General features: G+C 39.6%; 1 protein-coding gene across 8 annotated transcripts in view; it reads left to right on the top strand.

Annotated features, from left to right (window-relative positions):
- The window catches only part of TBCE (tubulin folding cofactor E), a 115020-nt gene that overhangs the window by 62488 nt on the left and 36048 nt on the right, over positions 1-16484 (top strand). For all 8 annotated transcript variants that reach the window (XM_061182189.1, XM_061182225.1, XM_061182180.1 and 5 more), the window contains one exon: positions 13633-13717. In XM_061182189.1, the coding sequence (XP_061038172.1) occupies positions 13633-13717 (85 nt within the window). The remainder of the gene's footprint in view (positions 1-13632; positions 13718-16484) is intronic.

Genomic DNA, 16484 nt, shown 5'->3' with positions numbered 1-16484 from the left:
ATTGTCTGAAGTCTGGGAGGGTTATGCCTCCTGCTTTGTTCCTTTTCCCTCAGGATTACTTTGGTAATTCTGGGTCTTTTATGGTTCCATATAAATTTAAGGATTATTTGTTCTAGTTCTGTGAAAAATGTCATGGGTATTGTGATAGGTATTGCATTAAATCTGTGGATTGCTTTGGGTAGTATGGCCATTTTAACAATGTTTATTTTTCCAGTACAAGAGCATGGGATATCTTTCCATTTCTTTGAGTCATCTTTAGTTTCCTTTATTAATGTTTTGTATTGATAGTTCTCAGCATGTAAGTCTTTCACCTCCTTGGTGAGGTTTATTCCTAAGGTTTTTTTTTGGTGCCATTTTAAAAGGGATTTCTTGTTTACATTCCCTTTCTGATATTTCATTGTTAGTGTTAAGAAATGCAACTGATTTCTGTATGTTAATCTTGTTTCCTGCTGCTTTGCTGAATTCATTTATTAGATCTAGTATTTTTTGTGTAGAGTCCTTAGGATTTTTATATACAGTATGTCATTTTTCCATATAGTGACAATTTTACCTCACTTCCAATTTGGATACCTTTTATTTCTTTTTCTTGTCTGATTGCTGTGGTTAGGACTTCCAATACCATGTTGAATAGAAGTGGTGAGAGTGGGCATCCTTGTCTTGTTCCAGATTTTAGCAGGAAGGCTTTCAGCTTTTCACCGTTGAGTATTATAATGGCTGTGGGTTTTCATAAACGGCTTTTATTATGTAGAGATATGTCCCCCTATATCCACTTTGGTAAGAGTTTTGATCATAAATGGATGTTGAATTTTGTCCAATGCTTTTTCTGCACCTATTGAGGTGATCATGTGTTTTTTGACTTTTGTTAATGTGGTGTATTACATTGATTGGTGTATGTTGAACCATCCTTGTGAACTTGGGATGAATCCCACTTGGTCATGGTGTATGATCTTTTTTATGTGTTGCTGGATTCCGTTTGCTAATATTTTGTTGAGAATTTTTGCATCTATGTTCATCAAAGATATTGGCCTGTAATTTTCTTTCGTGGTGGTATCTTTGTCTGATTTTGGTATCAGGGTGATGGTGGCTTCATAGAATGTCTTTGGGAGTATTCCCTCCTTTTCAGTCTTTTGGAAGAGTTTGAGAAGGATCAGTATAAATTTTTCTTTGCATGTTTGGTAGAATTCTCCTGTGAAGCCATCTGGGCCTGGACTTTTGTTTGTTGGGAGTTTTTTTTGAACTACAGATTCTATTTCACTTCTAGTGATCGATCTGTTCAAATTATCTATTTTTTTCTTGATTCAGTTTTGGTGGGCTGTATGTTTCTAGAAAGTTGTCCGTTTATTCCAGGTTGTTAAATTTGTTGGCCTGTAATTGTTCATAGTATTCCTTATGGTTTTTTGTATTTCTGTGGTATTGGTTGAGATTTCTCCTTTTTTATTTCTTTATTTGTTTAATTTGGGTTCTCTCTCTCTTTTCTTTTTGGTGAGCCTAGCCAGAGGCTTATCAATTTTGTTTACCTTTTCAAAGAACAAGCTCTTGGTTTTATTGAGTTTTTTTCTATTGCTCTTTAATCTCTATTTTATTTATTTCCTTCCTTATCTTTATTATTTCCTTCTTTCTCCTGACTTCAGGTTTTGTTTTTCTTTTTCTAATTTTTTTTGGGTGGTATTTTAGATTGTTTATTTTAGATATTTCTTGTTTTCTCAGGAAGGCCTCTATTGCTATGAACTTCCCTCTAAGAACTGCTTTGGCTGCATCCCATAGATTTTTATATGATTTTGTTTTCATTGTCGTTTGTCTCAAGGTATTTAAAATTTTTTTAGTATGTTTTAAAATATATATATTTATTTATTTGGCTGCGCCGGGTCTTAGTTGCGGCACGTGGGATCTTTGTTGCTGCGTGCGGGATCTTTAGTTCCGGCATGCGGACTCTTTAGTTGTGGCATGAGAGCTCTAGTTCCCCGACCAGGGGTTGAACCCAGGCCCCCTGAATTGGGAGCATGGAGTCTTAGCCTCTAGACCACCAGGGAAGTCCTAAATTTTTAAAATTTCCTTGTTGATGCATTGGCTTTTTAGTAGCATGTTGTTTAGTTTCCATGTAATCATTTATTTTTTCATTTCTTTCCCTGTGGTTGATTTCTAGTTTCATGCCATTGTGGTCAGAGAAGATGCTTGAGATAATTTCTGTACTCTTGCATTTGTTGAGGCTTGTTTTGTGCCCTAGTATGTGGTCAATTCTAGAGAATGTTCTGTTCTTGAAAAGAATGTGTATTCTGTTTTTCTTTGTTTTGTTTTTGGATGTAATGCCCTCAAAATATCAATTGACTCTAACTGTTTTATTGTATCATTTAGGATCTCTGTTGCCTTGTTGATTTTTTATCTAGAAGATCTGTCCATTGATGCGAGTGGATAATAAAAATAGACTGTTAGAGGAGACTGTTAGTCTTGGAGGCTATTTTTATGTGAGAGCATCTCCGTGTAGCCTGCATGGGCTTGGTATTTATGGTGTGAGGGTTGTTTTTAGTATGGGTGTCTGCCACCTCTTTCCTCAGTGTATGCTGGCATTATCCTATTGATAGGTAGTGTGACTGGTGTTGTGGTGATCAGAGCCTGCCCTGGATATTGAGTGGGGCCTTCTCTTTGCTCTGTGGTTGTCACTGCCCTTTCAGGGGCAGGGTCTACTCCCTAGTTCTTGGAGTAGAAGCCCTCAGATCCGTTTCTGAGCTGTGTTTCTGGGCTACAGTGCGAGGTAGGTGGGATTGGAGTGCTCCCACTGGGAGAGGAGCCACTGAGTATTCCTCTGCTGGAGGTTTTCTTTTCTTTTTTAAAAAAATTAATTAATTAATTAATTTTATTTATTTATTTTTGGCTGCGCTGGGTCTTCGTTGCTGTGTGCGATCTTTCTCTAGTTGTGGCGAGTGGGGGCTACTTTTCGTTGCGGTGTGCGGGCTTCTCATTGTGGTGGCTTCTCGTTGTGGAGCACGGGCTCTAGAGCACAGGCTCAGTAGTTGTGGCGCACAGGCCTAGTTGCTCCACAGCATGTGGGATCTTCCCAGACCAGGGCTCAAACCCCTGTCCCCTGCATTTGCAGGCAGATCCTTAAACGGTGTGCCACCAGGGAAGCCCCTGGCAAGTGGATTCTTAACCACTGCACCACCAGGGAATTCCCCAGAGCTTTTCACTGGTGAGTTTTCTCTGTTATGTCACCTTTCACCTGTTGTGCAGGCTCACAAAGTACACTGTTGTTGCCATTGCCCTTGGCCCTGCCTCAGCCTTGGGTATGCTGGCAATTGGCCCTGGTGTCTCTCAGGCATTGTTTTCACAAAGCCACCAGCGCAGACCCACTGAAGTCAGGTCCCAGGACTACAGCAGTTGTGCACCTGGACCTGCAGTGGGAGCTATAGAGGCAGCTCAGACCCTGTCCTGGCCCAGTCCCCGTTTTCACGCACCCACAAAGCCCACAGCTGCTAAGGCCATACCCGTCCCAGCCGTGGGAGCACCCATTGTCCGTTCAGATGTCTCACAGGCGCTGAATTTACAAAGCCAGAGGTGTAAACCCGCAGCTCATGCAGCTGCAGGGAGAGATTTCAGCTCTGCTTCCTGAGTCATGCAACTCCTGGCGCTCCGCTGTGGTTCAGGTCCACCTCTGTGCATGGGCAACCTGCGGGCATCTGCTCCTGGGGCCTGCCAAGGTGGTGGTTGGCATGGGAGCCCGCCTGGGTGGCCACTGGGACCAGTGAGCTTGCACAGGCAGGAGCCGGCCAAGGCAGTGGCTGGGGTGTGCTCTCCCGAAGCCCGCAGGGGGCCTGTGCATGGAGCCAGAGGCTGTCCCTTCATGCGACACTGATCAATGGCGCTATGCTTCTATGGCGGGCCCAGGCTTCTTCCTCAACCACTCCCGTTTGTGGCTGTGCCACACTCCAGCCCCTCAGGCTCTCTCCACTCAGCCAACATCAGTCCTCTCCCCGGGTTTGTCCTCTACACCCCGAGTTTCAGCACCCAGCCCCCACCGGTACCAGCGGATGTGCGTCTCAGACTGGGGGACACAGGGTTGTGGCACAGACGATCTGTGTAGGTCTCTCTGTTGTCTGCCTGCCGCAAACTGGTTGTTGCACTCTTCTCTGAGCCTCTGAAGCTCCTTTTCTGTCCCGGCTGATCTCCCCTCCAGTGATGGGGCTTCCCAGGGTGCGGGAACCTTTCCTTTTTTTCAGCTCCCTCCTAGAGGTGCAGGTCCCATCCCACTTCCTCTTTTTTATTTTTTTCCTATCGTCTTATCCGGTTACGTAGAGATCTTTCTTGTCCTTTCAGGTGTTTGAGGTCTTCTACTTGTGTTCAGTAGGTGTTTTGTGAGAATTGTTTTGTTTGTAGTTGTACTTTTGATGTATTTGTGGGAGGAGGTGAGTTTCACATCCTGCTACTCCGCCATCTTGATTGGAGCCCTCTCCCCTGAAATTTTTAAAAATTGTATGTTATTGTAAATCTTTTAAGGACATTCTCAAGCTACAGATTACAGATTAACAGGAAGAGCCTACCTCCAGGAGGCACTGGAATATTCCTAAGACTGCCTAGGGTAGTGTTAAAAATAACCTACTTCATAATTTCAAAGACCCCAAGGTTTTTTAGACTAACCATGTAGTAAAGTGATTCGAGCTGTTGGAGGATTGAAACTTTGACTTTGTTTCAGCTATGAGCTGTGGACAGTATTTGGAGGTGCTAAGCTGGTACTCTCTCTGAGAGTAATTTTGTGAAGATCAACAGTGAATCAGATTAGCAACATCACTCAATGGAGATGGAAGATTCTCTGAATTTCTCACTTGGATGACTTGAGTGAAGTCATATATCTTTAAAGAAAAAAAAACAAGTGTTAGTTATCTCAGGAGTTGGTCAGTCCAGGAAGTCAGGACAAAAGAATCGCCAAGGCAGATGTTGGCAGCACCCATCTTAGACTTCGAAGAGGGAAGACAAAGGGACTGTATCCCTGGCACAGCCCTAGTGTGGAGGTGGATCCAGGAGTTATAGCCAGTGGACTTGAGATGATTCTATCTCAGTGTTAAGGTTACTGACCTTATGAGATAGACAGGTCTAGATACTTTTACCAAACACCATTAAATATTCCATTTATCGAACTCGTCTAGTTTGTATTTCATGCTCACCAAGCAATCTCCTGAGTTATGGTGTGGCTTCTCATGTTAGTATGTTTACAGGAGTAGAATATATTGATCATATATATGGAGTTATTATTTTTTTAAAAATAGTCCATTTTTTAGAGCAATTTAGGCTCACAGAAAAAGTGAGCAGAAAGTACAGAGAGTGCCCACAACAGCACAGCCTCCCCACTATCAACACCCAGCTCCAGAGCAGTACATCTGTTACAGTGGATGAGCCTAAACTGACACATCTTCATCACCCAGAGTCCCTCACTTATATTGGAGTTCACTCTTGCTGTTGTACATTCTGTGGGTTTTGACAAGTGTTCAGTGACATTTGTCCACTATTATAATATCACATGGAATAGTTTTACTGGCTTAGAAATCTCCTGTGTTCTGCTTATTCATTCCTCTCTCCACCCCTAAGCTGTGGTAATCATCGATCTTTTTACTGTCTCCATAGTTTTGCCTTTTCCAGAAATTCGTATAGTTGGAATCCTACTATATGTAGCCTTTTCACATTGCCTTTTTTCACTTAGTAATCTGCATTGAAGTTTCCTCCATGTTTTTTCATGTCTTGATAGCTCATTTCTTTTTAGCAGTAAATAATATTCCATTGTCTAGATGGAATATTTGTCCATGTGTCCAAGTTTTGGCCGTTATGAATAAAGTTTCTGTGAACATCTGTGTGCAGGCTTTTGTGTAGACGTAAGTTTCAACCCATTTAGGTAAATACCAAGGAGTGTGACTGCTGGGCTGTTGGAGTCATTATTTTTAAATCTTGTGATTTCAGTGAGGTTGGGTCTGATTACAACTGGTTTTTCACGTGTCTTGATGTCCCAGGAGAGAGTGGAGTCCTCACGTTAGTCAAGAGATTTAGGCTTGTGTGTGACAGTTTTATTTATCATTGTAAATTAATAAACCTATATTCTCGTGTCTGCTTCAGTCTTTCGTGCATTTGAATGTGCTAGACTGTGGCTAATCAAGGTCTTATCACCCCTGGCATGTGGAAGGCAGAGCCGGATCTTACACTCTTGGGAGCTAACTGATGAGGAAGTCCTGCCCAGCTACCACTCCTCTCTGCTCTCTCAGATGTACTACACTGCTTTCTCTGCTTGCTACTCTGTCTTTAATGCACTGGCTCCTGGGCAATAGCTTGCCAAACAGTAGTTATTCTTCATCAGAGTCACAGCTCATCACAACTGAACGCTGGCCTTGCTTTTTCCACCTGTGTTAGCTTGAGTTGTGACTTGTTCTTTGTATTGAGGAAGAATGGCCTTGTGTTGTGTATTCTTCTTGGTAATATCCATCAACTTAACTCATTCTGATGGCTTTTATGATGAATAACATTAACCGTATTTACTTCTTATCTAAAGGCGTTTGTTTGATAAAAAGTGGATTAGGACACAAAAGAATTGTGTGTGTGCTAGTACAGGATCTGGTTCTTTTTGGCTATGTTATTTTGGCAGTTGTGACAATAAGAAATAGATATTGGTCTCTGCATCAGGTTCCTGACACAGAGCTCCTAAAACCCATGTAATTTCCTGAGTGTGGGGATGCCAGAATCCTCTTTCGTTCTCATATTTGGTCTTTGACCTCAGTTCCTGACACAAGAGCATCTAAGGCCCTTGGAATCTCCAGACTGATGAAATCCCCTAGATAGCATCAGACTGGGGACTAGTCACCAGAAAGACCACAGCATGATTAAGAGGCTGCAACTTTCAGTCCCATTCCTATCTTCTGGGGAGGGAAGAGAATTGGAGATAGAGTTAGTAATCAATCATGCCTACTTGATGAAGTCTCTGAAGTCTCCATGAAAATCCCTAAACTATGTATTTGGAGAGCTTCCAGGTTGGTGAGCCCATCTACATACTGAGAGAGTGGTGCCCAAAACTCCACAGGGAGAGACTCCTGCGCGCAGGACTGTTCCAGACCTTGCCCTATGTACCTCTTCATCTGTCTTCTTCATTTATATCTGTTATAATAAACTGGTAAGCGTAAGTGTTTCCCTGAGTTCTCTGAGCCGTTCTAGCATATTAGGAATTTTTAGGAAGGAATGTGGAGACCCCTGATTTATAGGCTGTTGGTGAGAAGTACAGGTGACAACCTGGGACTTGAGACTAGCGTCTCAAGCGGGGGCAGTCTTGTGGGACTGAGCCCTTAACCTAGGGGTCTGCACTAACTCCAGGCAGTCTGTGTCAGAATTGAGTTGAATTGCAGCACCCCCTCGTGTCCGCGAAGAACTGGAGAATCTCTTGGTGTGGAAAAACCCACACATCTGGTGTCAGAAGTGTTGTGAGATTAGTGGAAGAAACAGAGTTTTCCCTTTAACAAGTCACATATTTTCCCCAAGCTTCAGTTTTTACCTTTAAAATTGAGGTCATGTTTCTCCATGCTTTTTAAAAAAAATTTTATTGAAGTATAGTTGATTTACAATGTTGTATTAATTTCTGCTGTACAGCAAAGTGATTCAGTTATACATATATATATTCTTTTTCATATTCTTTTCCATTATGGTTTATCACAGGATATGAAATATAGTTCCCCGTATTATATAGTAGGACTTTGTTGTTTATCCATTCTATATATAATAGTTTGCATCTGCTAATCCCAAACTCCCAGTCTTTCCCTACCCCCCTGCCTTGGCAACCACAAGTCTGTTCTCTGTGTTCGTGAGTCTGTTTCTGTTTCGTAGATATGTTCATTTGTGTCGTATCAATATTTTAGATTCCACATATAAGTGATATCATATGGTATTTGTCTTTCTCTGTCTGACTTCACTTAGTGTGATAATTTCTAGGTCTATCCATGTTGCTGCAAATGGCATTATTTCATTCTTTGTAATGGCTGAGTAATAGTCCATTGTATATATGTACCATATCTTCTTTATCCATTCATCTGTTGATGGACATCTAGGTTGCTTCCATGTCTTAGCTATTGTAAATAGTGCTGCTGTGAACATTGGGGTGCATGTATGTTTTGGAATTATAGTTTTATATGGGTATATGCCCAGGAGTGGAATTGCTGGGTCATAAGGTATCTCTATTTTTAGTTTTTTGAGGAACCTCCATACTGTTTTCCATAGTGGCTGAACCAATTTACATTCCCACCAACAGTGTAAGAGTGTTCCCTTTTCTCCACACCCCCTCCAGCATTTGTTATTTGTAGACATTTTAATGATGTCCATTGTGACTGGTGTGAGATGGTACCTCATTGTAGTTTTGATTTGCATTTCTCTAATAATTAGATGATGAGCATCTTTTTATGTGCCTATTGGCCATCTGTATGTCTTCTTTTCTCCATGCTTATTAAATAGGGTTCTCTGGAGAAACAGGATAAAGTTAAAGCTTTTACCATGTTGCAGCCTCTTTGACACAGTTGGGCGCAATCTCTTTTAACACCTTTAGTCTTTTTCTCCTGAACTACGTGCTCCTGTGCAACCTCTGGGCAACACTTTTAGCTCTAGCTACTCAGGATTTTTTGAGGTCCTCTAAACAGATTATGAAATCTCACACTATGCCTTCACCTGGCATATTTTCCCTTCAAGGCTGACCTCAAGTGTTACTACCTCTGTATGTCTTTCCCATAACTACTCCCAGCAATATTAACTTGTCTTCTTATCTGTGCTCCCATAACACCTGTATTTACTTTTACTCCAAGATTGATTCTTTATATAATGACTGTTAGTTTACACATCTGTCCCTATTAGAAAACTTTAAGATGCTTTGGGGCAGAGAACTGTCTTACTTATTTTCCTGTCCTATTAATTTTCGCTCCTTATTATTTACTTTCTTTTACTTTCTGTAGGTTTAATTAACTTGTTTTTCTCCCCTTAACATTTTGAGACAGATGATTGTTTTCCATCTTCAACCTAACATATACATTTAAGTCTGTAAGTTTCTCTCAAAATGCAACTTTTAGCTGCATTCCCCACATTTTGACATGTAGTGTTTTTATTATGATTTGGTTCAAAATATTTTCTAATTGCCATTGTGCTTTCTTTTTTGATGCAAGGTAATTTAGAATGATATTCCTTAATTTCTAAATATATGAGGATTTTCTAATGAATTCTGTGTTATTGACTTCCAGCTGAATTCCACTGTGTTGAGAGAACCTACTCTGATTTCAGTTTTTAAATTTTTATTTATTTTTTATTGTGGTAAAATACATATAACATAAAAGTTACATTTTTCACATTTTTTAAGTGTACTGTTCAGTGGCATTAGATACATTCATATTGTGCAACCACCATCACAAAGTGATGCATCTCCAAAACCTTTTTTATCTTCTCGAACTGAACCCTCATACTCATTAAACAGTAGTTTCCCATTCTCCCCTCCCCCAGTCCCTGGCAACTACATTCTACTTTCTGTCTCCATGAATTTGACTACTCTAAGTACCTCATATAGGTGGAATCATACAGCATTTGTCCTTTTGTGACTGGATGACTTCACTTAGTATAATGTTCTCAGGGTTCATACATGCTGTAGCATGTGTTAAAATTTCCTTCCTTTTTAAAGCTGAATAATATTGCATTGTATGTTTACACCACATCAAAAATAATGATATACTTAAGAATTAACCAAGGAGGTAAAAGACTTGTACAATGAAAACTATAACGCACTGCTGAAAGAAATTAAAGAAGACATAAATAAATAGAAAGACATCCCATGCTCATGGATTTGAAGAGTTAATATTATTAAAATGTCAATACTACCCAAAGCAATCTACAGATTCAGTGGCTATCCCTATCAAAATCCCGAGGACAGTTTTTGCAAGCTCTCTTTTAACTAGAATATTTAGTCCATTATCGTTTTATTTAATTGTTGATAATTTGGGTTTATGTCTACCATCTAATTATTTACTTTCTAATTTGTCTTGCCTATGCTCTTTTTTTCTTTCACTGGATTGATTAGTTTAAAATTTCCCTCTATTAATTTGGTATTTATACATTTTTATTATTTAGTGGTTACCCTAGAGATTAAAACATACGTCTTTGACTTACAAAAGCCTAATAAAAATTAGTAATTTTACCTCTTCCTGGACTCATGCAAAGACCTTAGAACACTTGAACATTAATTCCACTTACCTGCTTCCTTATCCATATGTTGGATATTTTAATCTGTGTATTTTGTTTTATTTAAATTTTTAAAAAATTTTTATTTTATTTTTGGCTGTGTTGGGTCTTTGTTGCTGTGTGTGGGCTTTCTCTAGTTGCGGAGAGCGGGGGCAACTCTTCGTTGCGGTGCGCGGGCTTCTCATTGCAGTGGCTTCTCTTGTTGCGGAACACGGGCTCTAGGCGCACGGGCTTCAGTAGTTCTGGCACACAGGCTCAGTAGTTGTGGCTCACGGGCTCTAGAGCGTGGGCTCAGTAGTTGTGGCACATGGGCTTAGTTGCTCTGCAGCATGTGGGATCTTCCCGGACCAGGGCTCGAACCTGTGTCCCCTGCATTGGCAGGCGGATTCTTAACCACTGAGCCACCAGAGAAGCCCAATCTATGTGTATTTTAAACCCAAAGAGCTGATATTACTGTTGTTTCGTATATCAGTATTAATTTAGACTTACCATATATTTACCATTTTGTTGCCCTTCATTCCCCTCTGTATCCTCAGGCTTCCTTCTGGGATAATTTTCTTTTTCCTTGAAGATCACCCTTGTTGATATTTCCTTGTTGAAGTTGCCTTAAAAAAAATTTTTTTTTTAGTTGTGGTTACATATATATAAAACAAAATTTGCCATTTTACCCATTTTTTCCATTAAAATTTTAAAATTGTTATAAAATATATGTAACAAAATTTACCATTTTAATCTTTTTATTGAAGTATAGTTGACTTAAAACATTATATTAGTTTCAGGTGTGCAACATAGTGATTTGATATTTTTATCAATTACACACCATTTTAACCTTTTAAAAATAGACTTTGTTTTTTAGAATAGCTTTAGGTTCACAAGAAAGTTGAGTGGAAGGTACAGAGATTTCCCATATACCTCCTGCCCCCACACACGCATAACCTCCCCCATCATCAACATCTCCCACCGGAGTGGTACATTTTTCACCCATTTCTGTTAATGGCCTTTGATGTACAAAAGTGTTTAAATTTTATGAAGTCCAGTTTATCTGTTTTTTCTTTTGTTGCTTGAGCTTTTGGTGCCATATCTAAGAATCCAGTGCCAAATCCATGGTTTTATAGATTTATCCTTAAGTTTTAGGAGTAGAAATAAATCCTTAGAAATAAAGTTTTCTTCTAAGAGTCTTATGGTGTTAGGTCTTATATTTAGGTTGTTCATCTATGTTGAGTTATTTTTTTTATCTATTATGAGAGTTGGGTGTCCAAATTCATTCTTTTGCATGTGGGTATCTCGTTGTCTCAGCACCATTTGTTGAAAAGACTGTCCTTTCCTGTTGAGTTGACTTGACACTTTTGTCAAAAACCAACTGACCATGTATGGGCTTATTTCTGGATTCTCAACTCTACTCCTTTGATCTGAGCCTTATGACAGTACCACACTTTTTTGATTACAGTAGCTTTGTAGCAAGTTGTGAAATTGGAAATTGTAAGCCCTCTGACTTTGTTATTCTTTTTCAAGATTGTTTTGGGTATTCAGGGCTCCTTGCTTGCCTTTACTTTTTTGAAGGATATTTTCACCAGTTACAGTGTTCCAGATTACCAGGGTTTTTTTGTTTGTTTGTTTGTTTTTAACTTTTTTTTTCCCCCCCAGTATTTTGAAGATATTATTCATTGATCTTTCTGGCTTTTACTGTTTCTATGGAGAAGTCAGTCAACTATTTCTGGTTGTTTTCCTTTGGAGATAATCTGTTTCCTCTCCCTCACCCCGAGCTGTTTTAAGATTTTTCTCTTTGTCTTTGTTATATGGCAACTGGTGGAGTTTGGTTTTGCTTTGTTTTGTTTTCTTTTTTTGTGTGTGGTTGTTTTTTGTTTGTCTTGCATTTGTACTGTTATTGTTCTTAGACCTTCTTAAATGTGTGGCTTGATGGCTTTCTTTAGTTTTGTAATAGTCTCAGTCATTATTTCTTCAGAGATTGCTCTTTCCACAATCTCTCCCTACTCTCTTTTTGGGGCTCCAGTTCTATATACATGGTAGACCTTTTCGTTGTATTCTCTGTGTCTCTTACATGCTAGTCTGTTTTTTGTCACTTGTTACTGTGCTATGTTCTGTATATATTTTTCTCTGACCTGTTTTTTAAAAAAATTATGTATAATCTATTGTAAAAAAACTATCCATTGAATTATAATTTGAATTATTGAATTTTTCAGTTCCAGAATTTCCATTTAGGGTTTGAAAAAATTTAAAAATATTTCTGCTGAAGTTCTCAATTTTATCTTTTGTTTTCCTGAAAATATTAAACATATGTAAAACTCTATTATGCAGATGCCCAGTGGATCTACTGCTGTTGGCTGTTGTTTTTCTTGGTTTTCAGTCATAGATGCTTATCTTTTTCTATGCTTGGTTGTTTTTGTTTGAGTGCCAGATATTGATTATGAAGAGTTATCATTTGAGCTTTGCAATGGTGTTAGCTTCCTCCAGAGAGGACTGAAGTTAACTCTGGCAGATGGCGAGGGTCCGTGGCAATCCCAGATTACTTAAGCAAGTCTAGGAATGAGATTATTTGAAGTTGACCTTCAGTCCCTTCAAGGACTAGTCTGTTTAGAGTTGGTTCCTTCTTAACTCTTAGAATCAAGGCATTTCAAGCTCCAGTACAAAACCTAGAGAGTTTCTTGCAACCTCCATCTTCCTTGGGAGGCTATAATTTTCATTATTGACCTCTTAGTCCCTCAAAAGCTCTGGCCAAAGCTCTGTTCAGCTTTTTAGCTTTTCAGCCTTTTCTTCCAGAATCAGCAGATGCCTTGAGGGGAAAAATTTGCTTTAAGACTTCATTTAATTCTGGGTTTCCCTTTTCTCTCAGATTTTGGCCTTGTAATTCTTCAGTGCCTTGTTAGCTCTCTGGTGCTTTGAAAGAGATATCTTATATGTGTGTATATATATATATTTTTTTTTTTTTAATTGTGGTAAGTTATACATTAAACTTACCATTTTACCACCTTTAAGTGTATAGTTCAGTGATATTAAGTACAGTAACATTGTCATAGTTATCACCACCATCCATCTCCAGGACTCTTCATTTTGCAAAACTGAAACTCTGTACCCATTAAACAAGAACTCCCCATTCTCCCCTCCCCTTAGCTCCTGGCAACCACCATTCTACTTTCTGTCTGTAAATTTTAGCTACTGTTGTTTTCTGCAGTTGTGTTTTTTGTTGGCTTTTTGAACCAAACTTGCTATTGCATTTGCTGATTAAGTCCTGAGTCTGAGGTTAACTTGTCTTTTCCTAAAGACATTTCTTTCTCCCCCAGTGGTATCTGTGTGCTGTGGTTTCCATTGCAAACTGTATTTGCTTGCAGAAAAATGGAGCATCACCTCTGTCCTAATTTAATGCTCATTTTGTTTTTCTTGTTCTGCCAGGACTCTGGTTAGGAGTAGAATGGGACAATCCCGAGAGGGGAAAGCATGATGGAAGCCACGAAGGGACTGTGTATTTTAAATGCAGGTAATTTTCCATTGTGAATTGGCATGGTTATCTAGGAGAATATTAAATAGCTGAATAAGGGGGGATGGAGAAGAAGACATGTTTGACTGTTAGGGTAGTTATAATGTAGAATTTGGTGTATTCTAAAAAGACAATTCTATTTGTAGAGTTTTTTTCCTTGTTTTTAAAATTCTCAGTCTTAACCTTGCAAGTGGGGTTGCTTTCTTTGTCCTTTTTTGTGTTTTTGTTTTGTGACAGTTTTTTTTTTAATTGGATGGATACAAACATTTCTCATTGATTCATTAACTATTTACTACCCACTAAGTGAATACTAGAAGAGGAATAGCTTAGATATCCAATAAGAAGCAGTTGATTAAGCAAAATACAGAACATCCAGACAGTGGAATGCTAGGCTACTATTTAAAAAAAAGCTCTTGGGCTTCCCTGATGGTGCAGTGGTTAAGAATCTGCCTGCTAATGCAGGGGACATGGGTTCAAGCCCTGGTCTGGGAAGAGCCCACATGCTGTAGAGCAACTAAGCCTGTGTGCCACAACTACTGAGCTTGCGTGCCACAACTACTGAAGCCCGCGCGCCTAGAGCCCGTGCTCCACAACAAGAGAAGCCACTGTAATGAGAAGCCCGCACACCGCAACAAGGAGTAGCCCCTGCTCGCCGCAACTAGAGGAAGCCCGCGTGCAGCAACGAAGACCCAACGCAGCCAAAAATAAATAAATAAATAAAATAAATTTATTTTAAAAATTAAATAAAGCGCTTATCATGAAAAGAATTAGACATTATAGTGCATATCTACTAATATTTTTACCTGCTTGATTTCAGAGAAACTATGTGAAGCTCTGAAAGGATGGAGGGGAATTTCAGGCAGTCTGTCTTTTAAATTTTTGTTGTTGTTTGTTTTCCCGAAGTTTCAGTTTCTCGGAAGAATCTGTTAATATTAAGTTTATCATTCTTTAAATGTGGTACAGTGAACACACTCCTGGCCTGGTAATCAAGAGGCCTCTAGCTTTGCTTTTAACAATCTTTTTTACGACCTTAAATCAGACTAAATTTACTAACCTCTAAAATGAAGGTCAAAATCAGATAATAGCAAAATAAGTTTCCTAGTCGAGCATTCTGTAGTTTTGGGAAGTCAGGATAGAAGAAGAATTGGCATGTTCCTAGAGGCCAGCGGTGGTGACAGACATGGCATGAGGCCAGCTCAGAATCTGTCAAGAGGTCATGGAGGATGAAGGGAGCAATTTATGTGTTTAGAGAGGTGTGGAAATAGAAATCTCTTAGCTTGGCCTGTTGATCCCTTACCTGCCTGGACCATGACCTCACAAAGCCTCCAGTGAGGGAACGTTCCCTGTGGAGCCTGCCCCAGCACCTCCCAAATCGTCCATGGTTACGTGTCCTTCATGGTCTCTGCATATGGTGACATTTTCAGTCTTGGTTACTCTGAGTAGGAAAATGAAGACTTGTGTCAGTCCTGGCAGAGCTGGGATTTGCCCTGAAGTGCTGATGGGCATAGACTTAGTGTTCAGGTTCTTACCCTTGGAATAAGCATTTCCTTGCTTTGTTGTGTTTCCTAGTACAGTCATGCCTGAGCATTTACATGTTGAAATACATATTATGTTATTATAAATCACTTTTCTTTTGTTTCAGTGAAATGACATTTTGTTGACTTTGAAATCCTGTGTGGGTCAGTAATTCCATTTCACGTTGTTTTTGGGGCAATATAAAAGGGAGCATTGGCTCTGTTGTGCTGGAGAACCACTAGTCTAGACTAAAGGAATTACCTTATCCTTTATAGTTGTTAATGCTTCTATTGGTATTAGTTCGAACATGGCTTCAACTAGTAAAGATTATACCAATATCTTTTAATCTCTAAATCAGACAAAACAGAATATACCACATGTACTTGTTATTAAGCTAATTCAGATCTCTTAGTAACTTCATTGGAGTCTTCTTTTATATTTCAAATTTTACTTGGAAAGTCATAATAACGATATGTATTTTACCACAGTACACATTTTTTTTAATGCTTAGATGCTATTTTCATGAAGCCAAAGCAATTTAAAGTTGTCAGATCATAAATGTTCCCATCTTATACTTGTGAAATAGGTAAATGGCAAAAAGGTGATAAACCCATTTTAAAGGAGGAAAATGGGTCAGAAGTTGTCATATTGATAGCAAAATTCGGATCCCACCTCTTCAGAAACGTGTGTTACTGTCAAGTGGCTGAGCATGTTAGACACAGTATAACAGGGTAGTTACGCGCTCTGGCGCACATGTCTTAGGAAGGCTAGTCTGCTGGCCTCTGCTGTGTATGCAGGATATTAGGGTGTGTTGAGTGAGGTGTTTGGTGAGCTGCTTTCTTGAGTCTCCCCAGCGTCCCAGGTTGCTGGGGTGACACCCTGCCGGTCAGGGTTAGGTCCTGCCGCTTGAGGTCAGAACCTGGGGACAGACAGGGTGGTTTTCAAGGCCCGGCTCAGGGCATACATTCTTTCCTGTGTATTTTCCCCCAACCGGTTCATCTCACGTTGATCTCATGAGACTTCTCGGTTTAGAATAGAATAACATTTGCAAAGGTCTAACCTCTGTTTTAACAACGACCTTCAAGAAGAATGTAAGATGGGCTTTAACCCAGAGAAGAACCGTCTTCACAGTTAGCTTTCAGTGTTTCCGTGTTATCACATTTGTTCGTTACTCTGACTCTTTGAGATGGCTATGACAGGTATTGGTGACCAAGTGGGTTATGAGTAGAGCACGAAACACTGGAGTCAAGCT

Source organism: Eubalaena glacialis, chromosome 1 (assembly GCF_028564815.1).
Source record: "Eubalaena glacialis isolate mEubGla1 chromosome 1, mEubGla1.1.hap2.+ XY, whole genome shotgun sequence".
Taxonomy (NCBI): domain Eukaryota; kingdom Metazoa; phylum Chordata; class Mammalia; order Artiodactyla; family Balaenidae; genus Eubalaena; species Eubalaena glacialis.
The sequence above is the reverse complement of the archived record's forward strand: the minus strand, read 5'-3'. Positions and strand labels throughout refer to the sequence as shown.